At 39.1% G+C, this 18878-nt stretch overlaps 1 protein-coding gene across 1 annotated transcript; it reads right to left on the bottom strand.

Annotated features, from left to right (window-relative positions):
* Nucleotides 1-1307: 1307 nt before the first annotated feature.
* Nucleotides 1308-6407, bottom strand: LOC141069059 (matrix metalloproteinase-18-like). The gene is made up of 10 exons (XM_073558360.1): nucleotides 6242-6407; nucleotides 4515-4756; nucleotides 4286-4434; nucleotides 4073-4198; nucleotides 3742-3903; nucleotides 3276-3411; nucleotides 3034-3167; nucleotides 2744-2903; nucleotides 2485-2585; nucleotides 1308-1580 (listed from the first exon to the last, which is right to left on the bottom strand). Exons 1-10 carry the CDS (start codon nucleotides 6344-6346, stop codon nucleotides 1438-1440), a joined length of 1458 nt encoding a protein of 485 aa, XP_073414461.1. The 5' UTR covers nucleotides 6347-6407; the 3' UTR covers nucleotides 1308-1437.
* Between the last annotated feature and the right edge of the window lie 12471 nt (nucleotides 6408-18878).

Genomic DNA, 18878 nt, shown 5'->3' on the forward strand with positions numbered 1-18878 from the left:
TATTAATCTATCCATCCCATATCTATCTATCCATCATCCATCTATCTATCTTTCTATCTATCCATTATCTATCTATCTATCTATCTATCTATCTGTATGGAGTGTGGGTTGGACAAATGTTAAAGAGGAGGTTGGACCAGAAATGACATCACAAATCTTTTTTTTTTTAAATCATAGATCTTCATTTAGCTTACAAAAAAGCTCATACAAATCCGCATGAAAAAAAGCGCATCAAAAACTCAGGTGACCTGCCAGTGACCTCAGGTGCAAATTTGATACAGATTTTACCTGCGTCAAATCCTGAGCAAATACTGATGCCATCCTGACCATGGAAACACACCCTTAGAAACCATAAAAAAGCAACAGAAACCCAACAGAACTATCAGATTCTCTGTAGTCAGAACATATTATTCAAGGTTATAATATTATACATTAGCTGAAGGGCAGCAGTTTGGTGGGATTCCCCATGCCATCTCTGTAACCCAACTGCAAATGATCCCTCTTGCAACCACATCAATAAAGGATTGAGGATTTTCCTGTGTCGGGAGTGAGTGTGCACGTGGCCGTAAGTATGTGATTTGCATCCATAGAGTCACATGCAAACTAGACGTGCACAGTTTCATTCAATACAAGTGAACTGAGCTAGGCTGGACAAGTCTAGTCAGAATGTGACCGGAAGTATGCACTGTGCATTCTATGATGATTCACAAATCTCCAGTAATAGAGTGACTGTAGACTTGTACCCCAAGGCTGGACAACCCCGTTAAAAGGTGACCATGGAAGCATATCATTTATATGCTCCCCAGTTCTTCCCAACTAGATATGACTAGCCAACATCCATCATTGGGAGTCCTAAATGTGAGCAGTGTATACACTATTCAAATAAATAGGGACTACCCTTTTGGTCATCTACTTGGCAGTGCCTTGGCATATGATCTCTAGAATCCAGCCTGTAATAGATGAGTCCCAACGAATACTTGAGTAATGCTTCACCTGACTGCTATTTTGATTATTTTAACCATTTAACACCTAGAAAAAAATGCTCCTGTACTTATAGTTTATGAGGGGCATAACATTAGGCTCTTGGCCCCTAATGCAAAAGCTATAACTGGGTCTCCACCAAAAATCTGATGTCATGATATGTTGAAGAGCAGGTATTGGACCTGTTCAGTCAGTGATATCTGGAACTGCCTCCTCTGCCACTCCGGTATTTACAACCCAGGGGTGTAGGCTACGATTTGTAACATTGAATGCAAGGACATTTTAATGTATTTCACAGATTATAAACAACTCAGAAATGCGCTGTGTATATTAAAATACAAAGTTTTATTTTTTAAGCAAATATAATATAAAATATTGTCACCAAATAAAGGTGAAAAAATACACTTAATTTAAAAATATCTATGTAAAAAATAATTTAAAATAAAAATAAACAATTTAATTTCTAGAATGTTTTCTCAGGTTGTTGGCCTTGATACTGGCACATTTTATCCAGCTGCTATTATTCAATAGTCGGGTTACTCTTTTCTGAGCGATGCTGAATTCATATTGGCGCTGTCCGTCAAAGAAGTACAGAAATTCTAAAAATGAATAAATATGTTCTTAGTAAAAAAAAAAAAATTTCAAAATTGTTTTAAAAGGAATAGCTATGCATATATATATATATATATGAGTGATTTGATAAGCATAAATATACTGTTAACTTTTCTCTTTAGCTCAGCCCTCTTAGGTTACTGTTATGCTTAGTTTGCTACACTAGACAAAACCTAAGATAGACGCAAAATGAGCAAATATCCTTCTGTAAGTAAGTAAAAAGCAATAATATAAATAGCATAGTCATTAGTATACACTTTTTTATTAAAAAAAAAAGAGTAAAAACCATCCTTCCGTAACAAGGTGTACCCCAATCAGGATGGTCCTATTCTCAAATATTAAACCCTCACTTTGTGTCAGCCAACCTCAATGTAGATGGGGCAGAGCAGGACTGGGGACCAACTATATGAACAGAGAGCTTACGGTAGTCTGAAATACACCTTCTACTTTTCAATATCTGCCCTTAAAATGAGAGTCCGTCTAGAATTGAGCAGAGGTGTGCATGCCTGACCTCCACATCACTCATGGTCTATGAGACTACCATCAAAACCTGTGAATTATATCCAGCTTACATCGTCCATTGACAACGAAAAAAGTGGAGGTTGAGCATGCGCACCTCCTCTCCATTCAAGCACATTCCTAGTATTCCAGGTCCCCAATCCTGGGATCACTGGGAGTTCTAACAATTGGACCCCCAGCGATCTGGAAGTTATCTCCTATCTTATGGATGCGCCATAACTTTATTTTTAAAACTTACATCTTATCATTAGAGATTTTCTAACTAGCAATCTAGCTACTAGTATTAATCATATTCATCCTATTATTATATATTTATCAGTATCATTATGATTAATAAATGTCCATAACATTTTTAAAAATAATTTTTCTTACTGTCTTTCTGGAAAGCCGCACGAATCTTGGTTAGGCCGGGAAAGTTGTCTATAATTTTTTTAGGGAATCCACTATCCATGGTTTGTTTTTTCTCATCGTAACTGGAGAAAGAATTTTAAGGTTGGGGTTAATATTGTAGAAAGGTATTGTCAAAATTTAGAGATTAAATACATTACTTTATAGTTGTATATATTTATTATTATTATTATTATTATTTGATAGCTCATTAAGTAAGCAGGTCTTATGGAAATGACATTACCTCCAATAATTATCATTCACAAAGAAATATGTTTTTTTGGAGATGGAATCATAGACGGCAGCATCAATTCTTCTGACGGTCCTTGGAAAGCCCAAGTCATAAATACTTTTAGGAGAATCTGGTGTGATTTCGAAACCCCTCATTGTCCAATATTTTACACCTAGGAAAAATACATAAATTATGTCTTGTTTGTATTAAGCATATTTAGGTAAGAGCTACGGTATCTATCTATCTTTTGCCATCAAATAATTCAAAGCAATGTAAAAAAAAATTTAAATAGCAATTGATACCTTTGAAGATATGAACTTTGTCCCCATCCTGGTACTCATAAGCCGCATGAATATTATTTGGCAGTGATGGCCAGAAAGCGTTGATTAAGTGATGTTCAACTTCAGAATTTGGGGAAATTTGGCGCCAGAAAGTTCTATGAATTAAAAACGTACATTGAAGCATTGCATGTAGTATGGGATGGTTCTGTTTAAAAACTTTGTAGGTGATTGCATCAAACTATTCTATTGAATATCTCACTTACTTCTCTTTAAAAAATAAGATTTCTCCACGCAGAGTTGTCACAGCATCGAAAGAGTTGTTTGGGAGGCAGGAGGATGGGGTGCTTGGTTCACTTGGTTTTTCAGGGACAGTTGGCTCCACAGGGGTTGTTCTTGCTCCTATAGTGATACAATATTATAAGTTATAAAACTCTGTATATTTGTGAAGGTTTTCCTTTAGTCTTCCATTCAAGAGAATAGGAGAGAAATTTCAGTGCTCATCAGCAGCCACTAAACAATGTTTGGAACGCGATGATACGCTCAGAACATTGCTTACATCCGGCCATTAATGGAGCAGATATCAGTTGATGGCTGTGGATGTTGGGTGGTAGACCTCCACAGATGTCATTTTGGTGACGTATCCCATGAATAGTTAATCTATATTTTGGCTGAGTCTTAAATAATCGTCATTGTTTGACAAGGATATTTGTTATCTTCTACTTTTCTTACCATAAAGTGACTGAATCCCATTGACGTCATCTTCAGGAAGGTGGAATTCACTAGGCTCAACAAAATGGTAAGTTGGATACATCAAAGCACTGGGGTCACTGGAATGGAAGAGACCAAGGGAATGGCCAAACTCATGAGCAGCCACAATAAATAAGTTATAACCTGCAAAAAAAGAAAAGAGATTTCAAGAAGATTGTCAATAATATCTAAATAAGTACATTTGTTGAATAAAATTTTTATTTACAGTTCTTCATCCAAAAATCGGAATTGTGGAGAGTTTGTATTAATTGTGGTTTGGGTACATTTACTGCATAAGAAAAAGGTGACCTACCATTAGAGCCACTTGTCCAAGTTTCATCTTCATCAAAGTGGGCATCTCCACCAATTCCACTGGAAGGAGCAAAAGCATGAGCAAGTGTCCCATGTGGGCCATCAAATGGGTAAAAGTCATTATGGACTGTGGAAGACAATAATCAAATATTACTTATAGGATTTAATTTTTTAAGGGTCTACATTGTGAAATGAAACCTGTTTAGGATCTTACCTTGGGCAGCAAAAGAGATCTCAATGTCAGAAATCCCCTCGTAGACCCGTGTAAAAGTCAAAGGCGTCACATCGCTCCAAACTTTAAATGCTCTCTGGATAGCCTGGTCTACTTCAGACTGGGGCATATCAGGGGTGTAATTCAATATTCTAGAAGAAGATGATTGAATTAAATTGATGGCAAGCTATAAATAAGTTGGTTTAACCAAAATGAAGTCCTTCAATTTTACCTGTAAGTCAGATCTCTCTTGTTCCATCCTTTGTTACCGGGGAAAGTGTTGAATTCTCCGACATCAATAAACCCGCATCTGGGTTGGTGCATCACTTCCATCGTGTCGGTATCCAGTGTTCCTGTCACCGTAAGCCCAAGAAATTGCTGCATTTCTTTGATCTTTTGGATCAATGGACTGTCGCCTTTCCTCCTTGACTGTCGGATATCTGGCTTAAGGTTGTAATATCTCTTTAAATATTCCTAAAAAAGAATCGATGGGGAAAAAAAAACATTAAAAGAAAATAAAAAAAGCAATTTCTGAGATTCCAAAGGAGCGACATCACCTTGTAAAGTACTTATCACCCTTCCAGGGAGAGATACACCTTGGTGGATTTTACATAATGTTTATTAAAAACATTCTAAATGGGGCTCATCTCCCTTATGTACAGCAATATGGGGGCTACTAATTAAAGTTAATGGAAACCATTTAGGTAAATGGATGCCATGCTATCCTTCATTTGGCCTGAAGTGGCGCTATGTAGAAAAATGTCTTCAATTGACCCTTAGAGGATTCTTTTTTTGTGTTAGAGGGTTGTCCTAACACTGTACTCCTTCCAGGGTGTCTTTCTAATAGGACCCCCTTGTGTAACCTGCACATTTTCTCAGCAACCCCTCTACAGGTTAAATGAAGTATTACACTTTTATTTCAAATCATTTGCTGTCTTTTTAATTTTCACACATAAAGGATCCTTTAGAGTGAAAAGAACTCTTTTCAGCCACTCTACTCTCCACTGTAGGTACTAGATACGAGTCCCCAATGTGGGACTGGTGTCTATATTTTGCGAATATGGTGAACAACTCCTTAAAGGCTATCCCACTCCTAGTTCAACAAAAATAATACATTTTGATCAGTTGTGATAAAAGGTCTGAGCTCTACCATATCTTTACATCCCCTTTGTAGCCCCCTAATACTGAGTAATACCTTTTAAGGGTTATTCCCATCTTCACAATTGGGCATAAACACAAGCAATATTGCAATTTACTGCTTGTTAAAATGTTAATCTGATCTTGAGACATTAAGTCTTTTGTTTTGTTTGCAGCTTGTTGCCATGGAGACCGACCACCGCTGCTAAACAGCAGAATATGTGCAGCGCTTACAAGCTCTTTTCTGCAGATCTTGTAAGCATAGTTTTGAAGTTGGCCAGTATTGCTGCAGCGCACTGTTACCTCCTAGTCCTGGCCAGCTTCTGCACAGTGCTTACAAGCCAGATAGAAGAGGTGGTCGTTGCCCTAGGCAACGAGCTGTAAACAAAAGAAAAGCGTCAATATCTCAGCAACGGCTGTAAATTGTAATAAGGAATAAATTGCAAAGGTGCTTGTTTTTACATTTACCATTGGACAGTATTAACCCTTCAAGTGATGGCCTCAAAATAGAACATTTTTTCTAGAAAATGTAGGCATCATAGTGATCATCAAATTCCCATGGACACTACCAGCAATTAGCTGATTTTCTGTAGAAATTTCCCACAAATGCAGGGGAAATTTAATATTACATGGAGGACATTCAGATGAATTCTAAGGATGGCATGAGTTCACCAGAATGGGAGCCGCTCATAAAAGGGCATAAAAATGAGTGCTAGCCATCATAAGACAAGCCTTGGAGCATCGATAACAAACTTCTACTAATGTTATATAAAGGACAATAATAGGTCTTATATTAAAATTACCGGCAGGTTATATACTTACCTCGGCAAATTTGGCATCATTCTCCTCGTTGCCCTTCGGAGGTTCCGCAGGGAAAGCCGAGCAGTAAGCCACGGAAAGTAGCAGAACAAGAATCAAGTTCTTCATAGTTTGATTTCCTTAGATCTTTATGACTGAAGACTTTCTTCTACTCTCTCTGAGTTTCTGAGTGCAGGACAGGCCCCTTATATACCGTACCTGGATGCCTCATCCAGACTTCCGAAAGTGACTCACTGTTTACGACGTCCTACAATCACAGCGAAAAGCTTGTATTCTTTCCTTGCCAGCATGTTATGACAAATCGCAAGCTAAGTAAAACCCGTACTTGTGCAACATTTTATTGTGATTAATGATCAGGAAGAGGTTTTGGAGAGGAAAAAAAAGAATTAAAAAAGCTTCATAAAAACAAAAGATATAAACAATGATTTTCTAAAATACGGTAAATAAGTGACACATAGAAAATAACTTATATAAAGTTTGAAAAAGTTGTGATGCTAGGGTAGGAAGATATAAATAAATATATAATTATATATATATATATATATCTTAGATACATAGATAGATAGATAGATAGATAGATAATATATATATGTTTGTGTATATCTATATATATTTATATGTGTGAACATCAGGAGAAACAAACAGAGCATGCGATCAATTTTGCATAAAAATATCAAATTTTATTAATTATAATATAACAAATAAAAATATCCTTTATAGCAAAAGTGTGCTCATTATCAGATGTGGACAGTATATCCCATAGAACATCCCCTATACCCTCCACCTGGATGGAAACAACCCGGTAAGAGAACCGCCAAAAGAGAGGGAATCACACGTATGGTATCCTATATCGTAGTATCGTGGTAATGCCAACAGGCCATTTCACAAAGGTCAGAGATCAAAAGGCACAGTAATCAACGGGATTTAGAACACAATATAGGTACCCCGTGATGGTGATTTATCCAAAAGTTACAAAATGACCCGTGAAAGAACTTACCAAGGAGGGGAGGGAGAGGAGAGCCCGATAGTGAAGCCCCCGACGCGCGTTTCGTGGCGTCCCCCACCGCTTTGTCAAGGAGGAGATGAGTATAAGTGTCCAAGTAGGACCTTGAAATAGCCCCTGAACCCGGGATCCACCAATAGTATTGGCGCCTGCGGCGCATGCGCCCTGACGTCTGCAGGTCCTCCACTACAGCCAAGCATCATGCACAGTGCGCACACGCCGGGGAGTACCCGGAAACGAGCGTCGTGCATATAGATCCTGGCCGCAGCGCGGAGCCACAGACCTCATAGCGATGTGCACAGCCATAAGGAAAGAGGTGGATCATGGCAGCAACCGTTCGATATAAAACCCCAAAATAGAATATATATCAAGGGCTGAAAAAGCATCATGGCACTTAAAATTGTACCACCACATAGACAAATACATAGATATGTGAAAGTATAAATAAGCATATGATAATAAAACATATAATCACATATATAGTAGTACATAGATACAACATTACATCCATTAAGTAGGTATATAGCGATTTCCATGAAATGCTTGATTGTAGTAGGTAATGTGTCAGATCCACGATACGGGGCTAATCAAGGACCAAACAGAGACTCACTGTAAGCTAACTGAAATGAAAAAAGTGAAAATAATTAAAAGAAAAAATTGTTAAAAACAAATAAAAATGAACACTGCTGGGCATTGGGCAGCATGGGCGATACGGGGTTATGCGGACACAAGAAAAGAATCAATAAACAGGAAAAACGTGCCTGCATGTCAATAGTTAAAAGCCACCAGCCAATCAGAGGCTGGCAGCTGACGTCCGCCACAGCGCGCACCTCGCTAGTGTCTGACGTCATTGTCTGTCACCGGCGAGCGCGCGCTTCTGCATGGAGGTACGGAGCTTCGCCACTGGAGCGAGGCCAGGCAAGAGGAACTTGTGTTCCGGGGGGCCCGGGGCAGATGGCATAATGCTGGACACGATGGGGCAGAATGCTGGACACGATGGGGCAGAATGCTGGACAAAATGGGGCAGAATGCTGGACAAAATGGGGCAGAATGCTGGACACAATGGGGCAGAATGCTGGTGACGATGGGGCAGAATGCTGAACACAATGGGGCAGAATGCTGGACACGATGGGGCAGAATGCTGGGCACGTTGGGGCAGAATGCTGGACATGATGGGGCAGAATGCTGGACACGATGGAGGCAGAATGCTGAACATGATGGGGGCAGAATGTGACAGTGAGACACAGGAAGGGGCAGAATGAGATATGGGGCATGATTGGAGACACGGGGCAGAATGGAGATACAGGGCATGATTGGAGACACAGGGGGCAGGATCAAAGACATGGGGGCATGACTGGAGACACTGGGGGCATGATTGGAGACAGATAGGGCAGGGTTGGAGACAGATTGCACAGGATCATGGGGCAGGATGGATACGATGGAGACAGATGGGGCAGGATGGATACTCATGAGGGTGGGATGGGAGAACGTATGGTTGAAGCCAGGAATGAGACACACGGGGGCTAGGATGGGGATATTATTACCACTGGGTCTAATTAAGGGATATTATTACTGTAGTGATGAATTTATTTTATTTTTTGAGTATACTGTTTTAAATGGGGGGCGGTCCTGTTACTGTGTAGGGTAACACTATGTTGCCTATTTTTCTTCATGTCGTGTAATGTAGAAGTTGGCAAAAATAAGTAATGTATTCTGCAAGCAGAGCTCTAGGTAACTGTGTTATTTCCTGCAGAGACGAGCCCTGGCTGGAAGAAGTGATGGTGATCTGTGCTGGATGAAAGATGAAAAACAAAGATGAAGGACTTCACCTAGAGACTTCACTGGTGAGTTGGTGTGTTACCTATACACTGACACTATACACTGTATAGAGGCCCTGTGTATAATGCCATTGATCACTGTACTACCTTTACACAGACACTGCATACTAAGTACAGATATACTGTGTATAATGGCACTTATGGTGATAGTATCGTGGTTTTTTTATTACTGATCAGTATTGTAGTATTCAGTCACCATGTAGTGGTAATATGTGGTCTGGTCATGGTGCAGTGGTATTTGTTCCTTGTATGTAATATTATTCGGTCACTGTGGTGGTAATATGTGGTCTGGACATGGTGTTGTGGTATTTGTTCCTTGTATGTGGTATTATAGGTCAGTATGTGATGGTAATATGTGGTATGGACATGATGTAGCGGTATTTGTTCCTTGTATGTGATATTATTGGTCATTTTAAAAATTGAAAAATAAAAATATACCTAAATTGTATCACATATTTTAACAAATATTTAATAGGTTACAGTAGATTAGGGCACGGCCAAAAGAGTCTACCGTGTTATGGTGGCGGCTTAAAAAATCTTTTGGCCAAAACAAAAGCTGCCGGCTATATGTGTGATCTGGTGATGGGAACTGTTAATGTGTGATTGGTGAGAAGTGGAGCGTTTCCAAGAGGGAGCAGTGGGACTTTGGACAGTTCGAGGGGTGGAGGTGGGACTGGGGTGGAGCCTGGGCGGAGTCTCAAGGGGCCCCCAAAAATTTTACCAGTATGGGGCCCTGAAATTCTTAGTGGCAGCCCTGCTTTGAATGGTAAATGAGCAATGTTATTGGAAACTACGACTCGTCTTGCAAAAAATCAAAACCCTGATATGTGGCCAGAAAAATATAAAAGGAGTTAATATCCAGCTAAGAAGTACTAATAAAGTTAAATGTTTTGTCTTGTTCAAAACTCTTTTGAGAATATCCAATGATATAACATTCAAGTAAATGGTGGAGGTCGCCATTCAGGACGCTCATCTTCTTAGAATTGATGTCTGTGGACTTTATCATTGACATTACAGTGACTACTGTGTAGTCATTAAGTGATGACTGTGTAATCCTTTGGCCCGCACCCTGGGGAGATACTGGAGGGATTTATTTTGATTACTTTTTTGTCAGGTTCCTGCACTGATAACAGCTGATTAGTTTATTGTTGGGAGATACTTTTAAAATAAAAAGGAGCTGCTCAAAGTGAACAATATCTTTAAAAAAGAATACCAGAAACAGACAAATATTATTGTGATTTCTTTGCATTGTATTTATCATAAGATATTCAGCAATTGTTACTTTTTCTATTCTTAGATTTGGAAGGTAAGCAAAAATTAGGGGAAGCTAGAACAGAGCATTATTGTATAATCAGACTACACAGAATCTTTTGTAGTCTGTTACCATAGAAACAAATTGTTAGGTGTTAGAGCAGCATAAGTAACATAGTATAGGATTTTTTTTCACAAAGTGTCTTTGTGACACTAGCTCTTTCCTAATGCTGCTATCCTCCTAAATATTGCTGTCAATCTCTGACAGTGGCATGGCACGAATCAGGGGAAGCACCGTTTCACGCACCCATCGATAACGGAGTGCCGGTGGGTTGTTTTTGGTAGCCGGGAAGTTGCTGAAAACCACCTTGCCAATACTGAACTTCAGTGAAGACCAGCTTGTGGCTAGTGTTCATAGGAGACTGTACACTTCTATTGCAGTGTATCGTATAAGGGATCGGATGAATACAGGCTCAAGTCCATTTGAGGGAATAAAGTAAAAGAAAATATTTTGGAAAAGAATATAGAAGTTTTAATCATCCCTTTCTCTCCCATTAAAATAAATAACACAAATTAATAAATAGATACACATACGTGGCATTTACAAGTTCAAAATACCGTAGTTGGATCTATTAAAATATAAAATTAATTAACCCAATTGGAAAATGCCATAACAAGGAAAAAAATTTAAACTCTAGAACTGTCTTTTTATAGCTTGACGCAACACCCAAAACAAAGCAAGCTATCAAAAGTCAAATCTACCCCCCAAAAAATGTATTAAGAAAATTATCAGCTCTCCAAAAAAGAAAAAAAACAAGCCTCGACACAGCTCTATTCATGAAAAAATGACAATGTTACTAGTCTCGAAAAATGGCGACACAAATAAAACTTTTTAAAAAAAAAATTCAAATTTTATTTTTACCACTTAAAAAAATACATGTTTGATAATACTGTAATTGTACTGAGCTGGAGAATTATATGGGCAGGTCATTTTTATTACACATTAAACACTTTAAAAACAAAACCCAAAAAACTATTGTGGAATTGCAATTTTTTGCTCACTTTCACCGAACTTGGATTTTTTTTTATGTTTTACTTTATATTGATTGTCTTACCGCTGTCTCTAACATCATGTCCTTCCTCTATCTGAAACTGTACCTGTGAAAAGCTGAACTTCTTGTGTTTCCTCCCTCTACTAAACTACCTATGCCCGATATTATTATTATTATTATTATTATGCACTTACATAGCGCCATTTATTCCATGGCGCTTTACATGTGAAAAGCGGAAATATAGACAAGTATAATAAACATGTGTAAGACAAGGGACACACAAGTACATAAGGAGAGGGGACCCTGCCCGCGAGGGCTCATAGTCTACAGGGATGGGTGAGGATACAGTAGTATATTGCCATTTCCGTGTGTTGTTCCACCATTACTCCCCAGCAACACGCCCGCTGTCTTGGGGTCATACTTGACTCCGAGCTTTCATTCACCCCCCACATCTGATCATTGGCTCGCTCTTGTTATCTGCACCACAAAAACATTTCTAGAATTCGACCTTTTCTTAATTTCAACTCTGCAAAAACTCTTACTGTTTCTCTTATTCATTCTCGTCTGGACTATTGTAACTCTCTACTAATCGGTCTCCCTCTTACCAAACTCTCCCCCCTCCAATCTGTCTTCAATGCTGCAGCCAGGATCATATTCCTCACCAATCGTTACACCGATGCCTCTACCTTGTGCCAGTCATTACACTGGCTACCCATCCACTCCAGAATTCAGTATAAACTTATTACCCTCACCCACAAAGCACTCCATGGCTCAGCACCACCCAACATCTCCTCCCTCGTCTCTGTCTACCACCCTACCTGTGCCCTCTGTTCTGCTAATGACCTGAGGTTAACATCCTCATTAATCAGAACCCACTTCCGTCTCCAAGACTTTTCACGTGCTGCGCCAGTTCTTTGGAATGCACTACCCAGGATAATTTGATTAATCCCCAATCCCCACAGTTTTAACTGCAGTTCTGTTCGTTTCCACTATACACTTGTACTGCTCCGGTCATTTTTGACCGGACCTATTAAAATGCTGTTTTAGCTACTTAAAAAAAATTTTTTGAATACCTGTTGCATTATTATACTGTATGTGAACATGGTTGGTCATTATAAAAAAAAATACATAAAAAACTAAATTTTTTTATTTATTTTGTGTTTATAAAGGTTACAAGGGCTTATTGAATTCTGCACAGAAATTACAAATTTGAGCTTAACTAACTAACTAACTAAAACAACTACTACTACTATAACAACTATAGCTAACTATAACTATAACTAAAATTAACTATAGTATAAAATGCGTGCAAACGTTTTTAAAAAAATAGTAAAAAAAATTTTTAAAAATCCGTTTTTTTCAGAAAATCTTCACATAATTCTATTGTTTACATTCAGGACAACAATAATACACAAGTTTTAAGCCTCATGCCTGTACAGATTTGCATTCAAGGCTCAGATGTCTCCAGATCTTCTCTCCAACAAAACTGAGACTGAAATGGCTGGCTGAACTGCATTACTTACTGATAAGATAAGAAAAGAGACACCAGACACCACCCCCTGGAATGCTGAGATAGCAGAGAAGAAAACAAACATTTGGCAGACATGACTCATTAGCTTTTCAGGTCTGCTTTGCACAGAGAACCAACACAAGGAAAATAAAAAAAAACTTTTCTTTTACAATATGCAATGGTGACAACTGAATTTATTTATTTTTAGAGGAAAAGCAGGGTAAATAACATACAGAGAAAAAAAATTGCACAGAACTGTACTGAAAAAGCCAATGCGTATGGTTTGTACTGAAAGCATGTGTAAATCTGCACCTAAAGCAACTGTTTACTTCATAAACAATAGTAGATGCAATAAGTAGTCTCAAAAGAAATTATAACTCATTTGTTTTATTCAAAAAATGGCTGAAATTAGCATAAAATGCTATTCGGTCATTTTTGACCGGGACAGTACAAGTGTAAAAAAAAATGTGGCGCAAAAGCTAAACCAAAAAAAAAAAAAAAGTACCCTTAGAAAGAACCCCTCAAATTAGGAAAATAGAAGTAACCACAAGTTTCAGAACCGCATAATGAATTTTTTTAAAAATATCAAAGTTCAAAAACGGTCATTTTTGACCGAACAGAACAGCAGGGTTAAGTATGCCCTAAAAAAGCATTTGTTAAAAGTGGCCTACTGTTTCAATGCACTAACCTAAATATCCCTGTGTGACCCCTTCAAAAATGTTTACCATAACCAGGTTCTTCGCATCATGTTCTCACATGCTTTATGCATTTAATAGCCCTCTGTGTCTGTAATGTAACCTACTTAGGCCGGTTCTGCAGCATTACATGAACACCCAATTCTTACATTTTGGCTGGTCCAAACAATGAAAGCAATTGTTACCATCCACCTTTCATGTCTCCCTTTTTTCCTCATAGACTGTAAGCTTGCGAGCAGGGCCCTCATTCCTCTTGGTATCTGTTATGATCTATGTGATTATTGTTATGCTGTAATGTCTATTGTCTGTACAAGTACCCGCTGAAATGTAAAGTGCTGTGGAATATGTCGGCGCTATAAAAATAAAATTATTATTATTATATTGAATGGTAAAATTAATGGTATCATTCAAAATTCCAAGCCGTCCAGCAAAAAAAACAAGCCTCCATACGGCTGTGTGGATTGAAAAATAAAAAGTTATGACTCTTGGAAGAGGGAGAAGGAAAAAATGAAAGTGCAAAAAAGGAAAATCGTTGCATACCGAAGAGGTGAAAAAAGATCTTTCACATCTTTTTTTAATTTGTTACAGCCGACATAAACTGTATGTGTGTAGAGCAGTGAAGATTACCGGAGCACCAGAGAATCGGGAGCAGCACTGGTCGCGTACAACGCTCTAGCACTGCTACAGATAACGGGGAAATAAGGAGATTGAAGGTGGGTCCTGATGCTTGCTGTAGGTCCAGAGCGTTGTACGTGAAGAGCGCTGCCCCAATCATGATCTTCGTTGATCTGGAGCTCACATCCTGCAGTTTTTCTCCTCAGTAAGCGACGGAAGTGAGGAGTTCTCAGTGTGATCAAAGTCTCACCAGATTCCACTGAAAATATCTGTTTCTGACCTTCGGTGAGGGCTTTTGTTTTTTTTCTTATGTATGATGCTGCATTCTTATGATTGGAAAACACGGGTCTCTTCAGGCTAGGCTGAGACTTCTGGACGGAGACATCTTTGTGAAGTGTCTTTATGACATGCATGCCAAGGAATGGGCATCTTCATGATGTGCATCATGACATTACAACTCGCACCCTCGCTTGTGGGATGGTCCATGACTAGTCCCGGGACGTCCCTGTGCACTGTAAGGTTGCGACATCATACATGTGTGAAGATCTTTCGATGCCCATGCGCTGGGACGTCCCGGGCCTGGTCACGACAAGAAGTCACCGTCCAGTATGAAGAGCCCGAGAGTTTAAGCGTGCAGTGCAGAAAGAAGAGGTACTGAGTACTATGCAGGGGACAGCGACCAGCAGAGCTGGCAGGAGAGGTGAGCGATGAGGTGAGTATTAATTGTGTTCCTTTTTTCCTACTTTTCTAGGTTTATTATGCTCTAGGATCTCTGCAGACCCCAGAGCATTAAAACGGACATTACATTTGTAGAGAATAAATTCAGCTCTAAATTCTAACAAATTCATATTGGGGAAAACATAAGCAATTCACAGAGAAGAATCTCTGTTAACGCCCCTTTGGTCAAAAGGAAAATTTGTACATTGGGTGTAGTAGATTTCAGAAACCAATATCTCCACAACAGAGTGAAGAAAATCAAAAAGAAAAAAAAAGAAATAAAATCTACTATATAATCGTCTAATTCTGTCTGTCTGTCTGTAACGGAAATCCGGCGTCGCTGATTGGTCATGCCCGGCCGGCCGCCACCAATCAGCGACAGGCGAAATCCGGCCGCAAATTGGCGCGGCATTCAAACGACGCACGCCATCACTACCGCCGGGATATGACCGTCGCAGAGCTCAATGTGCGGATGGTACCCAAAGTCCGGAGGAGAGCAGACTCTCCTCCAGGCCCTGGGTACCATAAACCTATAAAAATAGAATTAAAATAAAAAATAGTGACATACTCACCTTCCGACGGCCCCCGATCTCCTCTCCACGCTCCCGGCATCTTGCGGTCCCAGTAATGCTTTGCACGAAAGACCGCTGATGACGTCACGCTCTCGCGAGAGTGACGTCATCTCCTGTCCTTCCCGCTAAGCATTACTGGGACCGGAAGATGCTGTGAGCGTGGAGAGGAGGTGAGTCGGAAGGTGAGTATGTCTCTCTCTTTGTAACAGAGCACTGTGACCTCCCGATGCGATAGCATCGGGCCTCCATCTAGTGTCTTAATAATCCTTTATTATAAGGTAGCTAGCTACAAATGAAAAAAAGTATTGAAAGTTACTCTTTAAAAAAGTTATGCTAACAAGTAGTGATGACATAAATAGGTAAATAGCTCTAGATACTAATACTAATAGATAACTCTAGATAGCAATTTCCATATTAATTTTTAGGCACAGAACTGTATATTTATTTTGGGTGCTGTTACAACAAGCACTGACAATTTTACTGATTCACCAATGGCGGTGACAATCACAGCAATCACTCCTCTTCCGCTGATATAAGATACACATCCTATGAGCCAGCTACACAATCTGTTACTCATGGTGTTTCGTCACGTTCCTCCTCAAGCTGTGGAGAAGATTCTATTTTAATGGCAAGGTTTCTTTGCTGTAAATATTCTTAGTTCTCGTTTTTTTTATTTAGAAGATGTCAGCATGAGAAGGCTCATTATTCATTCAAGACTATAAAGGAAGTTTTATGTCAAAAGCCACAAAAATGTCGCTCATGGCAAAAATGATTTACAAGGCTGTCTATGAATGTATTCATGTTTCTAATCAGTAAAAATGTTATGAACTGTCAAAAAAACCAAAATGATTGTACATATATATTATTAGTTCAATGTTAACCTTTAACCCCAGCTTAACTGTATTCTGCTAGTAGAAACGTTCTTTATGTTACTGTATGACACTTTTCTTTTCGTTACGTTTGTGTGTTAACTTTAGATTCCAAATTTTACTTTTGGGTTCTAGTTTAAGCCAAAAAAGCCTCTATAATTTATCTTAGAGAAATATGTTACTTTCTCCACTTATGAGCAACTTCTTATCCTCCCATTTTCCTCTTAAAAACATCATCCACTCTAAAAAAAAAAGTTGGTCAGGACAAGACCAACTGCTAGGTAACTAAGGGATCAGATTACAACAGCTGGCGTTTGAAGTCTAGGGGAAGAGGGGGGTAGGAAAAAAAAGGTGATCCAGATGACAGAAGCTGCTTTTTGAAGTCTAGAAGAGGAGGGGAAAGAAAAGAGGGGATCAGATTACAGCAGCTGCCTTTTTAAGTCTAGGGAAAAAGGAAAAGTAGGAAAAAAGGGCATCAGATTACAGCAGTTTTCTTTTGAAGTCTAGGAGAAGAAGAGGGGAAGGAAAAGAAAGGATTAGATTACAACAGCTGCCTTTTAAAGTCTATGGGAAAAGGGGAGAGAGGAAAAGAGGGCATCAGATTACAGAAGTTTCCTTTTCAAGTCTAAAAGGAAAAAGGGGGATCAGATTACAGCAGTTGCCTTTTGAAGTCTAGAGAAAGAGGAGGGGAAGGAAAAGAGGGGACCAGATTACTGCATTTGCCTTTTGAAGTTTAAGGAAAAGGAGAGAGAGGAAAAGAGGGGATCAGATTACAGAAGTTTCCTTTTGAGGTCTAGGGGAAAAGAGGGGATCAGATTACAGCAGCTGCCTTTTGAAGTCTAGGGGAAGGAAAAGAGGGGATCAGATTACCACAGCTGCCTTTTGAAGTCTAGGGGAAGGAAAAGAGGGGATCAGATTACAGCAGCTGCCTTTTGAAGACTAGGGGAAGGAAAAGAGGGGATCAGATTACCACAGCTGCCTATTGAAATATAGAGAAAAAGGTGGGGTGAGGAAAAAGAGGATCAGATTACAGCAGCTGCCTTTTGAACTATAGGGAAAAAAGAGAGGGAGGAAAAGAGGGGTTCAGATTACAGCAGTTGCCATTTGAAGTCTAGGGGAAGAGGAGAGGGAGGAAAAGAGAGGAACAGATTAAAAGAGACATGCTCCTGCTATTTGGTGTTTTATTTCACCATAGGTGTAGATTTAATGTTGTTCTCTATATTGTTACTGCTTCTTGTGAACATGTGCTACAAAAAGACAGGAGACCAGGAATTCCTCATGTCAGTGTGTGCTACCTATGGAAGACATAATAGCGGCTAGTCTCCACCAACCAGCTCAGAGACAACAGAAAATTAGAGATAGAGCCTTCAAAAAGGTCATGTATAATATATGTGTAAAACTATTTATGAATGTATTTATGCTCAGAATCCGTAAATGTATTTTAAACTGTCCAAAAAAATTTTTTAAAGAAATAAATGTAAAAAAAAAGGGGCCTTGGGATTTACGACTCACCCCCTATAGATTATGTTTTGGTAACATTTACAGTATTTAAAATGTGTGGGCCCCTTAAGAAAATGTGAAGTGTTAATACCTGAACTATCCTGGATTTCTGGTTGACTTTGACCCTTGAAGGCCATTTAGTAGATTCAAGTGCACATTTTAGCTTTACTGGCTTTGACTCCTCATTGCTATGGAAGGGTTCGTAATCATAAGTGATATATACACTATAAATACTGCTATCAATGTTACCTGCCAGGAAAAATTATCCAAAGAGACAGCTGCTGTAATTGCTATGTAACCGACCCCATTGGTTGGAGGTCTAGCTCACATTTTCTCTAATGGTTAGAGGATGAACAATAGAGATTTCCACCAAACTTCTCTCCCACTAAGGGATCATTCACTTGCCTGTAGATTGTCTCATCCAAGAGAATCTGGTGGATTATGCTAATGATGTTCTCATCAAACTCTGGTCAGAGTGTCAGCATATTGTGATCCAATTCTTTCGGATGAGAGAATCGAAGCACACTTTGATGAGAAGATGGAGAACAAGATTTTTCAATCTTCTCCATTGTGTGAATCAACAGAAATTGGACAGCATTCAGATGTCATTTGAGTGCAGTCCGATGATTTCCACACATCCATAGTCTTGAATGGGTGAGTGTCAGCCAATTTCAAAGTGAAATTGCAGAATACTATGATTTTTTTTCACAGACAGATTCCGTCAGTGAAAAAAATCAGGCATCAGCACTACCCCAGTGAATAACATTGGTCCGAGCACTTTCCACTAAAACATCGGATAACACTTGTCCAATGTATACACTGGTGTGAGCGAGCCCTAAGGATGTTTATTCTGTGTATTCACTCATCCCATCACATTTCTAATCCCAACAGTGGACTGCCAACAGACTTTTGAAATAAGAGGCTGTCTACATGAACTCTTTCATGACATATGATATAAACGTGCATCATATGTCATGTCCTTGCCTTTGGTGCGGACTACAAGTGGAGTTTGCATCTT

The sequence above is a fragment of the Dendrobates tinctorius genome, unplaced genomic scaffold (genome assembly GCF_039654945.1).
Source record: "Dendrobates tinctorius isolate UK_male_01 unplaced genomic scaffold, ASM3965494v1 ptg000256l, whole genome shotgun sequence".
In the NCBI taxonomy this organism is placed as follows: Eukaryota; Metazoa; Chordata; class Amphibia; order Anura; family Dendrobatidae; genus Dendrobates; species Dendrobates tinctorius.

Coding starts and splice junctions, on each gene's coding strand:
- LOC141069059 (XM_073558360.1), bottom strand. CDS start 6,346: ATGAAGAACTTGATTCTTGTTCTGCTACTTTCCGTGGCTTACTGCTCG. Junction 3,168..3,275: donor ATCTTATTTTTTAAAGAGAA/GTAAGTGAGATA, acceptor TTTAATTCATAG/AACTTTCTGGCGCCAAATTT. Junction 1,581..2,484: donor TGCGGCTTTCCAGAAAGACA/GTAAGAAAAATT, acceptor ATTCATTTTTAG/AATTTCTGTACTTCTTTGAC.